Here is a 22,569-nt window from a genome sequence, read left to right as displayed (position 1 = left end):
GAAAATCTAACAGGTCTACTGGGGGAGAACAAACATTCCATATGAGTTCTATAAATATCCTACTATTTTTGGAAATATGAACGATGAGATAATTCCTAGGGTAAACCATTCGGAATGACCCCATGGGGGTCTCCACTAGGGAAAAGTTGGGTTGAAAGCTTCATCAGAGTGAAAATAACTCACGAATTTGTTAAAAACTGCGTTTTTCTTACATTGAATTTCTTACGCAGGACACAGTTGTATGCTAATAACCAGAAGAAACCATAAGAATAAACAGAATAATGGATTGTTAGCGTGAATCATAAATTACAAAATATTTTACAAATATAACTACTCAACGGAACAGTGGGGGTTTTGTTTAAGGAAAATTAGAGAATGTGATTAACTTAAAAACTCTTTCAAGAAAGGTTATGTAAAATAACTCTTTCCCAGTTAAGGGAGACAGACACGCGTTGATCTGTATTGGCATGTGACCAGGGAAGGCTGTGTGGTCTGTGAAAACAGAAAGACTGGTCTCACTCTCGGGTTCTCCAGGTCCTTCACCATCACACCGCCCTGCAGATTTAAACTAATTCATTTGTACAGAGGTGTTCCAGCTCCTCAAGGATGCGTTTCCTACGTCAAGTGAGGTAGCACTGACCTCCATGGATTTCTCAACCAGTGGAGAATCTAAAGCAATTTTCATCCCATGTACTTACACTACCAGTATGAATCAGGAAAAACTCCCAGTTAAAAAACGCCCTCGGGTTCTGAGTACAGAAGTGCCCCCTCATTCGAGGTTTGTTACCTGCCATCGGCCGTGGTCCAGAAGCAGGTGATCCTTCTCCTGAGGTCTGGTTAGAAGGACAGTAGTAGCGGAATTCGAGGTCATTCACCTCGCTTCGTCTCGTCACACAGGTATTTTATCAGCTCACACCATCACAAGGACGGTGAGTAGCGCAGAGTATTTTGAGAGAGACCGCCTAACCCTTATTACAGTGTATTGTGATAGCTGTCCTATTTTATTATCAGTTACTATTGTTCATCTCTTCCTATGCCTGATTTATAAATTAAACTTTATCACAGCTATGTATGTGTAGGAAAAAACAGTATATATAGGGTTTGAGGAGATCTGCAGTTCCGGGCATCCACTGGGAGTTGCAGGGCGTATACCCCACGGTGAAGGGGGGCAGGGGGACTACTCTATTTACCTTGGTGACTCAACAGGTAGCTGGGAAACGAGGCAGAAAACTCTCGAAAGCCTTTCCGGTGTGAAACACCTTACCCAGAGGTGTGGCAAGGCAGGCACGACTGATGGCATTTTGTGAGGCTTCCGGTGAACGGAACACCCTCAAGTCCAAGGCAAAGAGCAAGGTGTGGCAGACCACGCCCACTGGGTTTGGGACCCAGTTTGGGACACATCAACACAGTTGGGACAGTGTTTGGGACCATCTTAACCTGAGTACCATGCAAACGCTCACTCTCCAAGGCTCCTGGGATGAATAATACCATAATTTGGGAAGGAAAGCTTCAACAACGGATGTTTCTGGCTTATAGTGTCCAAAATGCTTTTACAACATAGTATCTCGTGTGATTTTTACCACTGCCTCAAGTGCAAGGAGATCAAGTATCCTGTTCACTTTACAGATTTCTGGGAACTAAGGCTCACAGAGGTCAATGCACTGACCAAAGGTTTCATGGTGGAGGCAGCGGGGGGGGGACTGTAGATTTTCTGATTCCCTATCCAGTGAGAAAATAAAATAAAAACTGAAGAACAGCCCCAAGAAGTATCTCATGATTTAGCCTTTTAAAACAGATTTCGGGGCGCCTGGGTGGCTCAGTGGGTTGAACGTCTGCCTTCGGCTCAGGTCGTGATCTCATGGTTCGTGAGTTCAAGCCCCACATCAGGCTCTGTGCTGACAGCTCAGAGCCTGGAACCTGCTTCGGATTCTGTGTCTCCCCCTCTCTCTGCCCCTCCCCCACTCATGCTCTGTCTCTCTCTCTCTCTCAAAAATGAGTAACAAACATTAAAAAAAATTTTAAAACAGATTTCAACCGCACAGCTACCCAACGGCTGTGTTTGTCAGATGAAAATCAGTTCATAGGGAGAGAGGCTCCTAGGAATTTTCCAGAGTTCAACACGTACTCTAGGTGATGCAAGAGGAAAATGATTATATACATGCCAGTGCACAAATCCCGTGGTGTCAACAAAACTACTTACTCCATGCAAGTGGAAGACTAAGGCTTGCTGTCTGCTGCTTCTCCTCTCAAAGGCAAGAGTGCAATTTCCTCCATCGAGACCCAAGGGTGACGGTCAGTCAAGAAAGGAGGGTGACACAACACCTGTCCTGTTTGTCTAGGAATTGTTTAGCAGCCATGAAATAACCCAGTCGGAACTTAACCAGAGACTCTTCGGCTACCCCTTGTTTCTGTGTGACAAGCTTTAGGGACAGAAGCTGACCAGAATGGAGAAAACACGGCCAAGCTCAACAATAGCTAATGACTTAACATATATGGACACGTAAAGGTCCAATTAAATCCCCAACCATAACTGCACCTCGTGAAGATTTTTAAACAACAGAAGCATTCCTTGGTACCGAGAGAATGACTGTACCTCTGAGCTTCGCAGATAGAGCCTTTCAAGAACCCAAAGAAAGGTCTGCTGATGTTAATTCACTTATTCATTCATTCAGAGAGTTAAAGAATGCTTACTATATGCCAGCTATTATTCTCACACCAAGGAGACATCCACTTGCCTTTATGAAGCTCTCAGTGTAGGTGGAAGAGACGATGCACCAACAAGGACAATACATGGGATATTCGACGGTGAAGACCATTCTGGAGAAAGAGGGGAGCTGCAGGCGTGTGGGACACTACTACAAGCAGTGCCTCAGTTTACAAAGATATAACGTCAGGAGGATGGATGTCTGAGAGATCTAAAGACAGATATTCACAAGGACGTAATGAAACCCAGAGGAAGAGAGTTCAAATCTGGCAAAAAGGAAGGGACACCAGATAAACACGGTGGGAGCCATCTCCAATTCCCACGTCTCCTCTGTTACAACGAACCGGCTCCTGACCTCCTCAAGATTTATGTCATTTGTTAGGATTTACTCCAGTGCATTCCACCAGTCCCTACCCCTCACGCTGACTGAGCGTTTCACCTTTTCACCTGAGGACAAACGAAATACGTCCTGGACCAAGAATGTATCCCTAGACTTCCACCCCAAATCTTAAGAACCCAAACTGCCAACGCTAAGATTAAGTATTTTCAGAGCAAGGAATCTTAGGAGAAAACGCAAGAGAAATGTATCAACAAATCGTGATTAAAAAAAAATAATAAATAAACGTAAGCACAAATTGCCTATCAAAATGAAACTCAGTCCAAGTGGCTTGCCAGTATCTCTGCTCTCCCTTTTGTCTACTGTTACTTCCCCTCCCTGCACGGGAGTCTATTCTGTGGATTAACTCCTAGGTATTCGTTCCTCTTAAAGGGGACTTCCATCACGCCGCAGATATGTAAAGAAGCAAAGATTTCATTAAAGCACCCTGAGTTAAGGATCTCTTAGGGCAAGCTTTAAAAGGCTATGAAAATAATATTTTGTCATGGCTGTCACACACAAGTACAAGCAGAAGAGAAAAACAATTAGCCTATTGGAAATAAGAGGGTGTCTTACTTACCCGGAATAGGAATGATAGGGATACTTTCATTGGGGACCACCCGAGGTGAATTGCTATCTTCCACATAGAAATGAGCTGTCTGAAAACATTTTCTGTGTAGGGAAGAGAAAAACATGCAAACAGTGAGACCAGAGAAAATACACTTTGAGTTCATTTTTCAATTCTTCTTTCACAGATTTCAGCAGCTTTAAATATCACACAGCACTGAGTGCAAACCCATGGAAAAGTAACAAGATTTAAGGACAACATTCAGTCTATTGGAAGAACCCCCGATAGCTGCAGAATATTTACTTTTTATTGTACCAGATCTACCCTGATAGTCAAAAGGCAAAGTCTCAGTGGTGAACCACTCAAATACATGAGAACTTGGCATCAATGTCGTAAACCTGCTGCACAAACTGTTTGGATTACCCCCAAATATTTCTGAGTTTGACCTGTTACAGAAGAGTAATTTGGTATTCGAAACCTCTAGCACCAAGTTCAAAACCAAACCTCAAACCCTCCCGAATGCAGTCATCAAACAGCCCAAGTACACAATAGCACCACATTGTTAGTGCTTAGCAAAGGCCCCCCAAAGCTGCAGTCAGCGCTGTAAGAGGGTCAGAGGGCTTTAAGGGGGCAAGCACTCACTATCCGAGGTCCCTGCCAGACCACCTCAGAGGGAAAAACCTGCAGCTCTTAGGTGCCACCTGCCTGTTTTCGCTTTTATTTTACCTGTACTTCAGGCAAAGCAGGGAGCAAACACTGGTCATCATAGGACAGGCAGTGAACAGAAAAGCCATCGGCAGCTTACTCAGCCTCTGCCTACTGATGCTGGCTGGCCCTCGGCTTTCCAGCATCCACGTCACCGCTCATTGCGGCCCTAATGAGCTGCCGGAAGCACAGGCTGAATATTTAATGAGGCTGCTCAGCGTGAATGGCTATTGTGACCAGAGAAGGGTCCCTGTTCATCTGGCGGAGGGGCTTCACAATAGCTGGCCCTGCTGCTGGGTCTTTTAGCCAAGCAGGCGGCATCCTTCTGGTGCTCGGTGTCCCTGGGATCCAGCCCGCTCCTCTGGCGCCTCGCACCAAGCCCTGTTTATACACACCACAGCTTTGCTTTTCCTGGGGGCTGCATTCCAATCGCTAGAGTTAAGTCAACTTTTCTTCAGAGTTGTCTCTGCTCATCTAATCCAAAGTATCCTGGGACGATTCTGTTGGGCACAGCATTTTTCTTTAAGCAGTGCCTGTTTCCAGACGGAAAGAAGCTCTAACCAATTGTACATTTGGGCACTGTTCTAGAAGCAATCTGGATGGCTGTTCCACGCCATTAGGGGGTTCTGAACATAAGTCACTCCTACTCGGCACATGTCTTGCAGGACTGCTCTTGCGGAAGGCTCAAACAATGATTTTTTTTTTCTATGACTTGCCGGCATTTGTACTAGAAATAATAAAACAAGTTTCCATTATGCATCGTTAGCTGCCTTTACTTAAATTTGGAAAGAATGCCAGTCAGTTTGATTTCAGCTACGTGGATATGAAATGAACAAAGTATTTTAGGGCTCTAGTAATAACTGAATCTTCTACTGAAGGTGAAAATGATGGAAACCCATGTGAAAAAAAAAACCCACATGATTTTCTTGTCTGAGGGAGTAGCTTCTTTCTGTTTCTAAATTAGTCATCAAGTTTTCTAGTCTTGGATTCCTCCCTCTCCCAAATTTGCAGATTTCCAGAAGGCAGCGTTAAAGTTAAACAAAGGTGACAGACTTCAGCAATGAGATAGAACCTTAACGACCCAGTGTCCTAGCTGAAAAAAACCTGCTTTTGTTGAGATACTGGACCATTCAAGTATTTACTAGCCTCAAGAAGTGCTAACACTGAAACAAATGACATTCAATTTACCAGGTCAGACTTCAACTAGAAACACACACACACACACACACACACCCCAAATAAGTCTCCTGTTTTAAGACATAATTACCATACCTATTCAACTACTAACATACAAAGCTATTAGTAGAAAGAACTGTTATCGGCCAAGGGACTGTTCAAGCCAAGTGACTTAGAAAGGAAAAACTATATTGTAGATTCTTTTTCTGGAAGAAGGCAGGCAGACTGTTCACTCACTGCTACATGCGGCTCCACATTCTCTTTGGGAAAAATAAATAAATAAATGAAAGCAGCGTGTACTGAAGCACATCACACCCTAGTGCCCCATGTGCTGTTTATAATGGATTTTCCCTGGAGCAAAATAACCCCGTGATTATCAGACACAAGCACAGCCCTGCGGATGAACGTCAGAAACCTGGGAGACACGGGTCTTCACATCTAAGTACCTTGATGCACGTCATACATTCTTTCTTCCCACACAGGAACTGGGGGGGGGGGGGCGCGTAACTACCTACAGACCTTCGGGGAAATGCCTTCCCTTAGAATAATGGTTTCAGCAGACTGAGCAAACATTTATTCAGCACCTACTGCACAGTGTGGCGCGTGCAGATAATGCCTTCTCTGCAATAGAAGCTCTGCAATAAAGCTCTCTTGCCTAGGAGCTTTAAAACCACTTCCTTAAGCCTGGCTAAGCATTCGAACTACATACATAATACATGATGTCAGCAGAAAAATTAGGAAATACACATGAACAAAAGGGAAAGAAATCAATTAAAATGACTCCACATCCTCCACCTAGGGATCATTACTATTAACCTTTTGGGGTACAACCTTCCATGCTTTTCCTCTCTTATTACTGTCCCTTGATCATTGGTGGTGAGGGGTCAGGGCAGTCTGACCAACAAGACAGACAAGGTGCCTCGTTCTCAGGGTGAAAATCCGCAACTAACAAGTAAGCAAGTGATTTCAAACAGTCCAGGGCGATGAAGAAGGTAAAACAGGATGAGGTGCCACTGGGGTGGAGACCTGCCTGAAGAAGATTAGCCTTGGGAAGCCATAGGGGAAGACTTTCTAGGCAGATCAAGTAGCTGGAGCCATACAACGGAGTGAGCTTGCGTGTTGTAGGAACTGAATGGAAACCAGAGGTAAGAGTAGGGAAGGGCGGTAAGAGGAAAGGGGGGGGACGAGTGGGCAAGAGCAGATCATACCTGATCCAAGACCGCAAGCTTCACTGGCATCTTTGGAAAATGGAAAGCTAACAAAGGGCTTTAGTCAGTGGAGGGGCACCGTCCGACCTGCCTCCTTCCAGGTGCTCGTTTGGGCTGCTATGTGATGAGTGGGGAATAGGGCAGCCAGAACGACGCGGGGAGATCCATCAGGGGCTACATCTCACTCAAATACAGACGCACAGGCCGTTTTCTCTTTTGTCCGTAATAAAAAAATCAATCCTACTGTACCTGACTCTTCTATAACAAATAGGAACTAATAAACTCATTAATGCTTGCTTCATCCTCCATTTTATGGATGAACCACATGGTTAGAGATTTAGTCCCTTAATCACTAATTACCGGAGGTCTACTTTCAGTGAGGGACTGATTCAGGTTCTAGTTTAGTGTCAACTTTTCACTACCATTGACCACACTGGTGTGAATTCTGTTTGTGTACAAATCATACACTGTGGGTTTAATGATGAAGAAAAGCAGTCGGTTCAGGGTCAACATCACATGACATTGTATCTTAACTCGCTCCTTTCAGAGAAGTCCCATGAGAGACTGTTTTTGGCCTTTAGTAGTGTCCAGGGATAAACAAGTAAAGGTAGGGATTTTGAAAAAGAAGGAAAAGAAACTCAAATTTTAATGCCTCTTAAATGTTTCAACTGCGATGTGTTCGAAGAGTCAGTACTGTCTCTAGTTTTGGAGAATGGAGATAAAATTTCTGAAAATGCTCACGTGTGTCCCTGTGCATGCAATTTCCAATTTCTGGGCAGGTCCAATTCACTCTAAAAATGCCTCCCTGAATCAAAGATTGTGGATCAGAAAGGGCCATTTTCTAAAAGTATGATTTCTTCACAATGAACACTGGTTTATGCAAATACCTTAAAAAAGGGAAAACAATGAAGTGGACCATGTTTGGAATGAAAAATATATTTACAAGTTTAATTACCACTTATAGTATGCTGGGTCCTCACCATATACCTTATATTCTTACCTTTCCCCCTTTTTTCTTCCCTTCCATGCTGCACACTCCCCCTCCCCACCCCCATAACTAACATGCACCCTTTAAGGAAGTGACGATAGATTTTTTTTTTTTTTCATTGACCTGACTGGCTTAATAATGATTCAAATTAGGTAACTTCTGCTTCCCCTAATCTACTTTGCAACATATATTCTCCTGAAACATAGATTCCCCAGTTTAGGTACACCTCAGCTTTGGGGGGGGGGCGGGTCCTTAAATCAGTCAGTCTCTCTCTCAGATGCATGCGTGTGTGTGCATACACACACACGCACACACACGCACACCAGTAAGGTTTCAATCAAGTGATGGTTATCAATGAACAGTACATATGTATCTCTTTGGTTTGGGAAGCTTTTTTAAAAAAAGTTTATTTATTTTGAGAGAGATGGGGGCAGGGGAGAGAAAGAACAAGCAGGGGTGGGGCAGGGACGGAGGGAAGGGAGAGAGAGAATCCCAAGCAGGCTCTGAGCCATCAGCTTGGAGCCTGACACAAGGTTCGATCTCATGAACTGTGAGATCACGACCTGAGCCGAAATGAAGAGGTGAGTGTTTAACCAACTGAGCCACCCACGTGCCCCATGGTTTGGGGAGCTTTTAAAGCACCCATGCTGGATGAGCCCCACCCCTACTGATTCCAGCTGAACAGTTCCAGGGTGCGGCAAAGTCCTGGGTCATCTAGAAGAAGCACCCCGCCCCATGGAGGCTGGTATGTAGTGCCCCCAGTTAAGAAGCACTGTGATACAGGGAAAATGGTTCCAGACCCTCCAGTGCTCTAAGAAAGCCACTGAAGAAATAAAATAATCTCAAACGGCACGTACCATACAAGGGACCATAAAAGTAAGCCTAGAATTTATAGGGTCCCAGATGGGCTAAAAAACTGTAGTTAAGAATTCAAGGATGTTAACATAATCCTCTCAAATACAGAAAAAATAAACTGTATTTCACATACTTAAATAAGAATCTGAAAGGTCTTCTGCTCCATTTCTGTTGGAACCTCAGTTCTCAGAAATAGGCTGGCATTTCTCGAAGGTGGAGTGGAGTGTTCTGCCATCCATACTGAGGAAGTGTTTTCTCAGATCACAGATTTCTCAAATTCAAGTTTCTCCTCCTAAAGCTACTCTTCAAACCACCTTTGTGGGCTGCTCTGCTTATCTGCCAGCAAATTAAATTGTCATTTTTCTCATGCAACTGAATTGGTCAATATTTACTTCTAAGTTCACGGATGTTCTGACGTCCTGATTCCAAGCATCTGCCGCTTGCACAAATCTGAAAACCACGGAGTCAGATGGCTCTCTAAAACTCATCGCAGTGAAGAAATAGCAAGATAGAACTACATCAAGCATTCACTGAATGCTTCTAGAGGGGAGCAAGGAAGAGACATCCCAGCTGGCAGGAAGGCAGTTTTTCCTCAGGTCCAACTCAATGGGCCCATAGGCCAGAATGCAAACAGAAGGGGAGATGTGCGTTTGCTGGTCCCTGAGTTGGAAGCACTCCTTTTGTGCCATGTTCACTGAGAAAATACTTCTCCACACTGCCTGACAGTCTACTGTTTAAACATTTACATTTTTCATACAACACCTCTCCTAAATCCAAGCCCAGTATTTCTGGTGCTTGACCGAAGATGGCCAACCTATTAGATATATGTGCATCTCATGGAAAGTTCTCAGTAGCAACATGCCAACACGCTTTCTTTATCACTCTCCATTCACTCATCCATTTTTAGAAAACTAACGTGGGCTCTAAAATTTTAAGATTTCTAGGAAAGCCTTGACGGGAAGTCAGGGGGGTAGTGGGTGATATCCTCTCTAGTAGCCGATCGAATCGATACGGATGCTGGCGAGCAGCTCCCTTGGCCTCAAGCCCAACCCATGATCTGTGTGGTCCGGGCCGGTATGGTGCCTGAGGCCTTGTGGTAGGAAGGCACATGGATGGACCAGTCGAACTTGTAAGAAGCCCACGGACATGTTAAGTGCACAGTCATGAACATTTGGTCTTTGACTAAAATTTCTGAAAATAACCTCTCGTCCTTTTAGATAGGGGAGATACTTCGAAGAGAGAGGCTTTTTCAAAAACCAAGAATTCCGTGCTTGAAAAAGCACTGTGCGGGGTGCCTCGGTGCCTCAGTCGGTTGAGCGACCGACTTTGGCTCAGGTCATGATCTCATGGTTTGTGAGTTCGAGCCCCATGTCACCCCATGTCAGCTCTGTGCGGACAGCTTGGAGCCTGCTTCTGATTCTGCGTCTCCCTCCCTCTCTCTCTGCCCTCCCCCACTCATGCTCTGTCTTTCTCTGTCTCAGAAATAAACATTAAAAAAAAAATTTAAAAAAAAAAAAAAAAGGAAAATCACTGCCCATGTCACAGCGCATGATCTAGTCAGGAGGCAGTAAATATCGACCACGATCAGTAAGCCATCAATGTAAATTCTCTGAGCTCCCCGCTGCAGTGTGCACACACTTGCCAGCACATGGCAGGCCTAGTATTTAATTGGTTCTCCTAACGAGAGAGACAGACAGACAGACACACGCGCACACACATACCCGGATGTCAGCTGTGCTGACGGTACTGTGTCAGTATCAATAATCACTCAAGTTACAGAGACTTACTATTCAAATAAAATGCAGGAAACTAGGAAGATGAGGGAGAAATCTCTAGACTGGCCATTCTCCCACCCTGTGTCCTTCCAGGAATAAGGACACCCCCTTAACATGGAACACCCGTTAGGATCAGAGTTCTACAGGAAAGCTTTCCTCTCTGTTGCTCCCCATTTTCCAGGTACTTGCAAAGGTAATCTTTGCTATCTGTGTTCTTACTTCCGTCTCTTCCTGCCCCTCTGACAAGGATCTGGGAAGAATTTAGGTGATGGATACTTTTCAGAAGCAAAGATGCTGACCTTGAGTCCAGAAAGCAGGAAGGTCTGGAACCCCACTCAGCACCACTGTATACCGAAAGGGGTCCTCCAAAGACACCATCTCCAGCCTTGCTTACAGAAGCGGAGGTTCCTGAGATGTACAGACATCTGGGTCAAAACGTACATCCCTTTTGACAAGCCTGAGAGGTCCCCTTGTTCTTATCCAGGGTCTCTGGCTTATTACAACAACACCGCCCTCCACATCACGACTGCTGGGGCCCACGCAAGGGCAGGATCACAACACCACCTCTGCAGTCCCACAGAAACCTCGGATGACCAAATAACCAAATGATGTGTGCGGATCAGAAACCCAGTCACTGTCTTTCAATTAAGCTCAATGGTTTTATAATCATATCAGGGTGACAAGGGGTTTGTCAGCAGTGTGCAGCTCAAAATGCTAATTGCAGGGAAGAATGGGCAGTTGGCTGAACTGCTGTTGAATATTCATTAAGCAATCTTAACTGATTTATATACTGCCCTCATTTAAATTTAGTGCCATGCCTGCTAATAATCCCATTTGTTTTCATGTCGTGGAGTACAGAAATCACATTAATATTTACTTTTGTGTATGGATCCGTCGTAGTAAACAATGTATGAATCAAGAGCCACTTATAAATAGAAAGTTGGAAACATTCATGTGCCTTCAAAGAAGATGATTGAGAGCTGTGTTAAAAAGATGTGGGTTGATTTATTAGGGCAAAATGTTTCTAGAAATTCAGTGACAAAGACAACAATAGAAGGAAAAGGCTGTGGGTGTTGTCGGGCTTTTCCTCAAAGAGGAATGTCTGCTTGAAATAACTCAGGGGTCTCACTTGGAAAAGAGCCCACTCTGAGTTGAGATTTCTCATAGGCAACCATTCACTTGCCGTTCGGTTTCCTCTACTGTATGTGAAATGATTGCTAGCTGAGTTTTATAGTCGCTACAGGAAGGAATCTTCTAGAAAGAAAAAGTCGGAAGAAGTCATAATTGCACTTCTCATTTTCATATTCTCCAAACCGGGAAAGAAAAGGACATGTGTTCTGACAAATATCAAAGTCCTTTTGGGAATAATCAAATGACGTATTTCACCTCAGGACAATTCTGCAAATCCTGGGACATATGGTTGTTATACTGTGGATAAGTTAGGGCCCGTCAGAGGCGAGGAGGAGATGAGGGGAAGGGGAGAGAAAAGCGAACCAAACCGTGAAGACAGATGAGGCATGAGAGAGGGTACACCAATCAATGAGGAGAAAATGTTTCTAAATATCTTGGGTCTTCACATGGCTAGGAGAGATGGCCCATTCAACTCTTGTTAGAGCTAGATGTGACAAAAATCTGATTTTTGCAGTGAGAATTTCACTGGAGGATACAAACTGCCTGCCAATAGCATCCAAGGAATGTAGGTGACAAAAGTCACCTCCGAGCAATACACTTTCATGCTAAACATTAAGTTTGCCAAGCAATCCTTGGAGACTCTTAGGAATGACTGAAGTGCTGGTTAGTATTTTCCAGGGGATAAGACAGCAGGGGTCATTTTGTCAACCACATCTCAACAGACCAAGAACCTGAACTGGCAGTTTTTATGTTGTGGCTGCCTTTATGGATGTGAGCTCTAGACAGTACTCAGTCTTCCGAGCTATTACCCAGAAAAGAAGGCTTGAAGTCAGGGGCTTTTTAATTAGCTGTCCCACACTGAGTTAGGACCCTGGCCTGGAATGTTCTGAATTTCTGGCCTAAGGCTTAAGGGACTCTCTGCCTCCGCTTTCCACTATTTTAAGGCACCAACAGAATCCCCCACTGATGGAGGTGGTTAATGGGGACATGACGGCCCAACCCATTTTGGACAGGAGGTAGGAAATGAAAACTCACATTTAATTTACTGCACATATGATCCAACATCTGTATCATAAAATATTCTGGTAAAAATTTTCTGGCAACTATCTGTGTCATTAACATGCCGACTGAACTAATAAGTCGGTCAGACTCTAGCTGGAAGTGTGCTATTTTAAGGATCTAGCGAGGTATCACATGCCTCTTCACTAACCAGCCCCGTGATAGTCCTTTTAAAATACATCTGGGAAAGAGAAAAGTTGATTTAGACATCCCACCATCAACCACGTTCAATTCCAAATGATTTAAGAATTTAACATGAAAATTTGAAACCATAAAAGTACCAAAATAGATCATTTTGGAATGGAGAAAGACTTTCTAATGATGACTCAAAGTCCAGAAGCCAAAAAAAAAAAGAGAAGTTTACGGATAAATTTGATTATAAGAAGTCCAAGAAGCAACATGAACATAGTTAACAAACCACAGATTATGGAAAAAAAGTATTTGCCACACTTACTGCTGACAATAATGTCTCTCTTGATTAGATAAAGACCAACAATGCAAAGGAAAAAGGAGCAAAAGACCAAGAGTTTAGAGCTTAACAAATGCAAATGGCACAAACACGAAAGATGCGGGGGCATCAGTCCACGGAGCAGAGCCTCTGACTTCGGCTCAGGTCATGATCTCACGGTTTGTGGATTCGAGCCCCGCATCAGGCTCTGTGCTGACAGCTCAGAGCCTGGAGCTTGCTTCCGATTCTGTGTCTCCCTCTCCCTCTGCTCCTTCCCCACTCATGCCCTTTCTCGCTGTCAAAAAATAAAACATTAAAAAACAAAAAGGAGACGAAGAAAGATGCCCCACCTCACTCAGGATTAGAGAAAACACACTCCAGCTACACGAAGACACCATCGTTTTCCCCTGGGTGGTTGGAATAATCGCTCCCATTTGACAACACTCTCTCCTGGGGAAGCCAGAGAGAAACAGGTGCTCACGGTGTCGCTGATAGAAACTGCCCTGGGTATGGCACCGGGGAGGTCAATTTGACGCATCCGTCAAAATTACAAATGCATGTAGCTCCTGGCACAGCCCATTTCCGAACTTTATCCTCAGACAGACTTGTCCACTTGCAGAATGACATAAAGTTATTCACCCTAGTACTGACTGTAATAACAAGAGACTAGGAACAGCCCCAAATGACAGCCATATAGAGGACTGGTTAAATAAACCATGACAACTATACAAAGGAATACTGTGCTTCTGTAAAAGAAAAAAAAAAAGGAGGAGGAAACCATATGCGCAGAGAAAAAAATCATGTTAAGTGAAAAAAGCAAGGTGTAGGATAGTGTACGTGGTGTTCTACTGTATAAAAGGAGATCTGGTGATATAGATTCATATTTGCTTACACACACACACACACACACACACACACACACACACACACACCCCACCTCCAAGGTCTGGAAGAAGAGACAACAAACCAGCAATCATGCTTACCTACCTATAACGAGGTAGGGAGCCCGGTGGGTAGGTGATGGAATGGAGATGTAATGGTATATATAATATTAACCTTTTTGATTTTGAACCGTGTCAAATATTACCTAATTCAAAATTTAAATCAACTGCTTGTTTTGAAAACTAAATACTTGGATCTCATTTTTATTATTATTAATTTTTTTTCTCCTACGTTCTGGGGAACTAATCAGTGGTCACTTCTTGCAGCCACTGTCCCGCTTTTATGGGTTCTGTCCACCTTGAGACTATACAGGCCTTTTCCTCCCACTGGGGCAGAGACTGTTTAAGGCAAATGAGGTCAGACCAAATGGGGAAATGGAAATTACCTTTAGGTTTCTGTGCAGAGACTTTGCCACAGCTATTTTTAACCATTTGAAGGCTCGCTATTCAGGCAGCTTTTTGGGCTCTTTTCCCAATCCCTGCCACATTTTGGACGGGATGCGGACCAGAACGGGAAACGGGAGTGGATAAAAAGAGGCCAACGCAGGAGATGGCTGTCTGGCCTGGCTTCCCTGTTGCATCCGCAGCCTGGTAGAGGAGGGCAGGGCCCCTGTCCTCTGCAGGGCTTTTTATAGAGCAGCAAGAGGACAGAACTGGGTCAGGAGGCTGCTGCCAAGGCTCCTGGGATAAAGAAGGAGGGAGGAGAGGGGAGAGTGGGCTGGTGGTCTTCAAGCCCTGTCAACAGAGTACGGCAGGGCGGCCCACATAAGGAGCAGGAGAGATTTGAGGACAGGATGTCTATCCGGCCCACTCCCCATCATGGATTGATGAGCGCAGCACAGTGTGAAGGGGCCACGCTCCGGACTCGGACTGCCATGTGGCTGTCCCCGCTCAGCCATCCCCACGGAGTAGACCAGACAAGCAACTTCCCAGAGCATCTCTCTCCTCATCTTCTTGATGGGGTAATATATCACGTCCACTAAACATTTCACAAATGCTACCTCATTACCTCTTCAGGACAACCCCATGAAAAGGAACCATCACTGGACCCACTCTTTGAGGAGGACATCCAGGCTCAGAGGGCTTTGTTAAGTTGCTCAAGGCCACACAACCAGGAACAGGCCAAGCTCCAGCAGAACCTGTCTCTCTCTGAGCCAAGGTCTGTCTTTCTCTTGCTACTACACTGTCAAAAAAGGCAAGTAAAAGATGCACTTCATAATCAGGCGGATTCTGTGAATACTTACAGCTTCCCAAGATTGTTCTCAACTTGTAGATCTAAATGAAAGTCACTGTGCTCCCCACCCCCCCCCCCCCCCCCCACCGAGCTTCAGGCACTTAGAAGCACAGAAGAAACGAGAGATCCTGAGCACCTCGTGACAAAGTACATCCTCCCAGGAACTAAAACACATCTCTCAAGCCCACGCCCACATCTAGGGCCAGGAGCACAAATTAGAATAAATCACGGGCCACCCAGCGATGGCATCACTTCTGGGGAGAACAGAGAATGGAGATGTGCATTATCTCCGTGGTGTCCATGAGGTGCTGACAACTTTCAATGTGTTACAGTCAAAACCACATTGTATTTATAACAGACTGGGCATGAATATGAGGCATTTATGTGACATCCAGTGTCCTCTCCAAGATTAGATCTTTGAATCTGAAGCTATACAGAGGGGTTTCTCGTTCAGTTTTAACTTTGGCATGTTGAAAACAGATTAAAAATTGAGGACCTGAGGGGCGCCTGGGTGGCGCAGTCAGTTAAGCGTCCGACTTCAGCCAGGTCATGATCTCGCGGTCCGGGAGTTCGAGCCCCGTGTCGGGCTCTGGGCTGATGGCTCAGAGCCTGGAGCCTGTTTCCGATTCTGTGTCTCCCTCTCTCTCTGCCCCTCCCCCGTTCATGCTCTGTCTCTCTCTGTCCCAAAAATAAATAAACGTTGAAAAAAAATTAAAAAAAAAAAATTGAGGACCTGAGTACATAAAAAGAGATCTTAGGAAGAAATTACATTTCTGGTGTCAGCAGTGACCACTTTTCCCTACAAGGCAAAATTACATCATAGAGCTTAAAAAAGACAGATCACAGAGTTTCTCATTTATCTTCCTCAATTCCCTTGTAACGTACCTTCTCAGATCTCATAAGTGTACTTGATTAGAGTCGATGGGTATCTAAAATTTCATCTCAATACTTAGCCTCAACCATGGGAGAGAAATCATTCCATGTAAAAATTCTTACTGTAAATTCTATAAATTGCTTCACTGAAAGTAATAAGGGACTACTCACCACAGGATACTGATTACTGAATTATCTTAATTGGCAATATTAAAATATTACCATATTAAGTGGAGTTTACCTTCTATAAGCCACACAGAAATATTACAATAGGTGGTAATGTGGGGTGATTAAGATCGCGTGATCAGGACTTCTCAAGATTTATTACAGATCATTACAGAACAATAATTCTTCCCAGCATTCAAGCTACCTAGAACTCATGTGCTTTCGTTTTTGAAAAATTTCACTCTTAGGGAAAAACACATGCTGTGTCCCCATTTGCTCATTTCTCTCTCCCCTTCCTACTCTTCTTCCTTATTTATACATTTAGGTTTCTAAAAGCTATCTTTCACTTGTAAGGCTAAATGCATGCATTTTTTTTTAAAGCTCTAAAACATGCAAGCATCTGAAATTCTGGAAAGATAATGGATGCAACTGACATACAGACAAACCGACATAGAAAATTCCCAGTATGTCCCGTTCTAGAAATAAAACCACCCCCCCCCCCCCGCCCAGATCACCAAATAATGCAAAGCAGGCACACACAGGTCATACTTTCATTGCTACCAGCTACCCCACACTCTGTGTTGGTATTTCCAATCCTTCCTTTTGGGAGCTGGGGTAGGACAGGTAAGTTGCAGCATTGTGGGGTCTAGAGGAGTTTAATCCCCAGGGCAACAAACAAAACTCTGGCAAGCCAGTCCCGGCCAAAGAGGCACCCCCACCCCCCTAAGCTTGACCGCCCCTCACCTGCTCCCCTTCTCTCCTCTCTCCCCAGAAGAAGGCACTTCACGGAAACGTCTGGGAAAGCCCTTGGACTTTATTTTGTTACACCCTCTAAATAGACAAAAAACAAAAGAGAACAGGTGTAGAAGACAGTACTTTCAATCGCTACCAAGAGTTCCACACCCAAGTCCTCCCTCCCACTTAACACACACACACACCCATTATGGGGCCCCAGTTGGGACATTTTCAAAAGAGAAAGCTTACACACAAAGGTGACTGGTTTATCAAGGTTTGTTTGTGCTTCTAGCTAATTAATATGAAATGGGAACTTTGCTCTTAAAAGCGGTCTTCACTTGTTAGAAACCTTTATCACTCCTGGTGTTAATGGTAGAAGATATCCCAAGTCCAATCACTACTGGATTTTCCCATTCACGTATCTAACCTTCCACCTTGACACGAAGCTTTGGCCAAGAGGATCGTTTGAAACACCTCTGACATAAACAGAACTCAGCCGGAACGTACCGGGGGGTTATGTGAACCGGCCATCCGCCACCCACGTATGTGAATGTGGTGTTGTTAGATCAATCTGGGTTTTTGTCCTTTCTTCATTCATTCCTCTCATCTCAGGACAGTTTCCTGACTCATAACCCAGATTGGAGAACATGTGGGAGAGGCAACTCAGAGCAGGTGGGGCAGTCATCAAGTTACTACCACATACGATGTCCCGTATTTAGTTTCCCATTAGAACTTAAATATTTGCAGCATCTGAGTCTTGCTTCTGGCATTTGAAAGATACACTCTGCCACACGAGAAGGTGTTGACTTGATTACATTTAATCCCCTAACTACCTGAGCTTCAGGATTTCACAACAGAATGACGCCTATTCTTTCCAAACTCTTGATAGAAGAGCAAAGACAAACTTGCTTAATAGTGAGGTTCTCTTTCTTTGGAAGTTCTGCTGAATCCCACGTAGAACTTTAAATTCAGGTATGTAATTCCAAAGAACATTTGAGGGCTTCTGATTTACTTGGTAGTTTTTATTTCCAGACATGAACATCCTTGAATACGTGTCAGGTTTCTCTTCTCCTTTGTTTTTTTTAATATTTATTTTTTTATTTTGAGAGAGAGAGAGCACGAGAGCGAGCAGGAGCGGGGGGTAAGAAGCAGGGGGCGGGGGGGGGGAAGGGAGAGAGGGAGGGAGGGGGGGGAGAGAGAGAGGGAGGGAGGGGGGGGAGAGAGAGAGGGAGGGAGGGGGGGGAGAGAGAGAGAGAGAGAGAGAGAATCCCAAGCATGCTCAGCCCTAATCAGATGTGGGGCTTGATCCCACAGACCACACGAGATCACGACCTGAGCTGAAACCAGGAGTCAGATGCTCAACTGACTGAGCCACTCAGGCACCCCTCTCTTCTCCTTTAATACAAACTTTTATTTATTTTGATAATTATTGGCTTCTATATTGGATACAAGGGCTTGCCACAGGAACCAAAATTTGGAGAAGTCCCAAGTTGGGAACAGGACTAAAAAGTGGTGGGGGGGGGGGGGGGGAGAGCAGTGTGCTGTAATTCAGAACTTATCTCCCTCTATTGAGAACATTCTGGAACTGCAATTGTCCGCCAAACATCACGAACATACTCAGCGCAGCGATGAACATTAACTGAGGAAATCATGAGTGTGTTGGAGTGTTTTTGCAAATCTTCATAGAAACTTGAAATTTGCAGCTTTCTAAAATATTTAGACTTCTTCTCAACCCTTAGCCCTACTCTGAATTCTGCCAGATTCACTCTTTCGGGAATTTTGGAGCAGAGCCGGCGATCTCCGCAGCTTTTCCTCACACACAATCACAGGCGCTTCTAACTACCACCCGTAAACTGACAACACTTCACTGAGAAGCAAATGCCATAAAACCAATAACTAATACCTCGAATAATCGAGGGGGCCACCTGAGCAAACCCAAAGAACAGACACAGTCAACCCTGGGAGAGAGGACACTTAATTCTGAGAAACCCAAAGACAAGCGTTGGTTACGTAGGAGAGACTCAACGCAGGAATCTCCCTTTCCTGAAAAGTCCATTTGCTTTAAAAATGGATGCATCCACTTCCTCCTTAACAGAACCAATCCCTTCTTTGAAGGATCATGGAGTACGTTTAAATGGCAACCTTCAGCAGTGAATCCCTCCCTGCTTTTGTCTAATGACTAAGTGTTAGCCTGTTCCAAGAGCTTCGACTGGCATCTCAGGGCCAAACTCGACAGCAGGGGGCCGGTTACTATAACAACTGACAGTTCTTGTAAATTCTGAAAAGGCCCCGAGTAGCCATTTGGGAAACAGTTATTGAGCAAAAAGTTGCCTGGGATCGGCAGCATTAGCGGGCACGTGACCCAGATCTCCTGGCACACAGCTGCAGGGAGAAAGAAAAAAACAGTGCCCACCTCAAGGAACAGCTGGGGACCTCAGAAGGCTCCCCACCCCCATGCCTTTTAGCATCTCAGAGCAAGACAGTTTAGCTCCACCGTATCTTAAACTCAAGCCCTCCGAGGCGAGCCGTATTCTGGCATCATGCAACGCACGTTAGCTCTCCCCACTGGCTTGACACATCGTCAGGATCTGAAGGGTTGAACTGTAAAAATTATTCCTAATGATTAAAAAAAAAAATAGTCTTGAAATACGGCCACAGACGCAGGTCCCAGGAAGGGATGAGTGGCAGGGGCAATCGACAGTTTCAAAAGCAAAAGGGATGCCTGGAATACCAGCGGTCCCATGAGCAGCCTGTTTGCAGAAAAGACCAAGGTGATCCCACAAAGCCACCATAAAACCTGAGTTGCAAACCTGGATTTTTCTAGACTGGAGAAAAGAATATAAACCTGCTTTTCATTCCTATTCCCTTCCGCACACAAGCCACGTAAGAGCATCTTGGACTGACCCAGTGCCATTGTACATGCCAAATCCCCTGGAAAAGAATCTGATTCCACCCACAAAAGTAGACTTTATTTTGCATGGATGAAGGGCAATTTGACAGCATTTTCCCTCTGGCAGTACTGATCATGCCATGACTGAGTGCCTCTATGTCCGCTCGGACACAGAGCTCTGCCCCAAGCATTTGTGGCTATTCTCTGTTCTGTGAAAATCACAGCTCAACATCCTTCCTACAAGGAGCCTTTCCTGGCTCTGTCTCCTTCCCACCCCACCCTGGCAGTGGTCAGAGCCCGTTCCAGAGCACATACCCTAAGTCACTACTGCAACGCGGGGGAGCCCAAATGCAGGGGGCCCAGGCAGGAGGCTGCAGGGAGGGCAGAGACAGACAGACTGGAGAGCTGGTGGCCCTCTCCCCGCAAAGATTCCCCACTCTTAGCTCTATCCAGCCCACTAATGCCACAAAAGAACATGACAACAATGTTACCACGTTTAACATGAGAACCCAGATAGCTGGAGTTTTAAGAAATATCTTCCCTTTTTCAAAACAATCCAGATTAAAAAAAATTAATGTTTATTTATTTTTGAGAGAGAGAGAGAGAGAGAGACAGTCAGAACATGAGCAGGAGAGGGGCAGAGACAGAGGGAGACACAGAATCCTAAGCAGGCTGCAGGCTCTTGAGCTGTCAGCACAGAGTCCGATGCGGGGCTTGAACTCATAAGCCGTGAGATCATGACTTGAGCCGAAGTTGGATGCCCAACCAATTGAGCCACCCAGGCACCCCAAAAGAATCCGGACCTCTAAGAACAGTGTATCTGCGAAATAAAACAGGTGTAGGGGCCACCTGTTTTTGACCTCAATTTGGGATTACCTTTCTTTACCTGCTTATTTACCCCATTAGCCTACATGCTTTCTGAAGACTGGAACTCTGCCTCCTTGCTGGATGGCCAGTGCCTGGTACAAACTAGATGCTTAAGAAAGGTCTTTGAATGAACAACAAAGGAAGGAATAAACAGGCCAGCCATAAAGGGTCTCCGGTGAACAAAAGCCAACCCTAGGTATGAGTCCCTCTAAGACATTCAAGCTCTGTGATGCCGGAAAAGTCATTCCCTTCCTGGAAATGGTCTCCTCCCTTGGGAAGAAGGTGGACGCAGTCCTAACACCCTGGCTACCACCTGCTTCAGCTCTAGGGTTAAATAATATAGCATTTGCTTTGTAGCAACTCAACAGTTATCGGGTATGGGGATGACCCTTTGCTATCGGTGCACAGGCACATGCATGGGAGAAATCACTCTTAATGGTATCTGTCTCCTTTGTGACCTCCCTGGGATGGAGGGGGATGTATGCCTAAATCAAATCAAGTTACTGGAGAGTAAACTGGGAAGTATTGGCTGCTAGAGCAGGTGGGTAGAGAGCATGTACCCAGGCTCATGGCAGCTCTGTCATTGTTTCTGTGGGACTACAGGAGGGATCCACGTTCTACTGGGGCACATGTGGTCAGTCATTCTTTGAGCAGGAGAGGGGCATTACCACACGCCCACACTCAGTGTTCACCTGTATCTGTTTGGTGGAGCCTCCATTATGCCAACACAACCCCCTCCCACAATTAGGGTTTGCATCTCCTCCCTCATATTTTTATTTTTGATAGATGGGGACAGAGGATCCAAAGTGGGCTCTGTGCTGACAGCAGTGAGCCTGATGTGGGGCTCGAACTCACAAACCATGAGATCATGACCTGAGCTCAAGTCGGGTGCCCAAGTGACTAAGACACCCAGTCACCCCACATCCCCTCTTATTTATTACGCTGTCTTCCAAAGAACAAAGCAAAAAATCATGTCAATAAAAAAAAATTCACTTGTTTTTGTGAACAGCATTTTATAAAAGTAAATGTTTATTCATTTTTGAGAGAGAGAGCGAGGGAGCGAGCGAGCAGGGGAGAGACAGAGAACAGAGGATCTGAAGCAGACTCTGTGCTGACAGCAGCAAGCCCGATGTAGGACATGAACTCACAAACCATGAGATCATAACCTAAGCTGAAGTTGGACACTCAACCGAGCCACCCAGGTGCCCCTTGAATGGCATTCTTAATGAGGAGGGATCAACACACGGCAAAATTTCTTCAAGTGTAAAAGGTGGGCGTAAAAGAGATCTTTTAATCTGCCCGCAGCGCGAAATCAGTGTTGACTCATCTACCGCAGAATTTATAGATGACTCAACCATGTGCTCAAGGGGGACATCAATTTCTCAGATCAGAGCATGAAATTCTAACACCAAACAAACAAACATGGGTCAGATGTTAATATTGCCCCTTGGAGTTTCCATTTTTTCTGCTCCAGAGTCCATGCAGTTAGCTCAGCCCTATCTGAATCTGAGAATTAACGTTGCTCTACGTTTCTGGAAAGTTCTTTAAGCTAGAATTATGTTCCATAATATTGATGTTCAACTTGTCATCAAGGTAAGATAGCACTGATTAGCTGGGATAAGAAAGAACAAATAGGTTATTTGATTCAATACCAAAACTTACTCTGTTTCTCCAACCCCTGAAATTACAGTTGGTCCTGTAAAGTTTCTTCCATGTGATTCTGGCAAATCCAAACCACAGGATCTTTTCAACAAGTATGTGTTATGAAAACAGGCTATGGAAGGAAGTAAATGCCTCCTGACAGGCTACTCCTCATTTAGGGCAAAATAATGTAATGATTAAGCCTTTAAAAAAATTTTTTTTTCATTTTT

At 44.8% G+C, this 22,569-nt stretch overlaps 1 protein-coding gene across 4 annotated transcripts in view; it reads right to left on the bottom strand.

Moving 5' to 3' along the window:
* Positions 1 to 22,569, bottom strand: part of PTPRG (protein tyrosine phosphatase receptor type G) — a 717,269-nt gene that overhangs the window by 54,754 nt on the left and 639,946 nt on the right. For 2 of the 4 annotated variants that reach the window (XM_043587811.1, XM_043587812.1), the window contains exons 14-15: positions 16,951 to 17,037; positions 3,661 to 3,752 (exon numbers count right to left, since the gene is read on the bottom strand). In XM_043587811.1, the coding sequence (XP_043443746.1) occupies positions 3,661 to 3,752; positions 16,951 to 17,037 (179 nt within the window). The remainder of the gene's footprint in view (positions 1 to 3,660; positions 3,753 to 16,950; positions 17,038 to 22,569) is intronic. The other 2 variants (XM_043587813.1, XM_043587814.1) reach the window with 1 other exon arrangement.

Source organism: Prionailurus bengalensis, chromosome A2 (assembly GCF_016509475.1).
Source record: "Prionailurus bengalensis isolate Pbe53 chromosome A2, Fcat_Pben_1.1_paternal_pri, whole genome shotgun sequence".
Taxonomy (NCBI): Eukaryota; Metazoa; Chordata; class Mammalia; order Carnivora; family Felidae; genus Prionailurus; species Prionailurus bengalensis.
The sequence above is the reverse complement of the archived record's forward strand: the minus strand, read 5'-3'. Positions and strand labels throughout refer to the sequence as shown.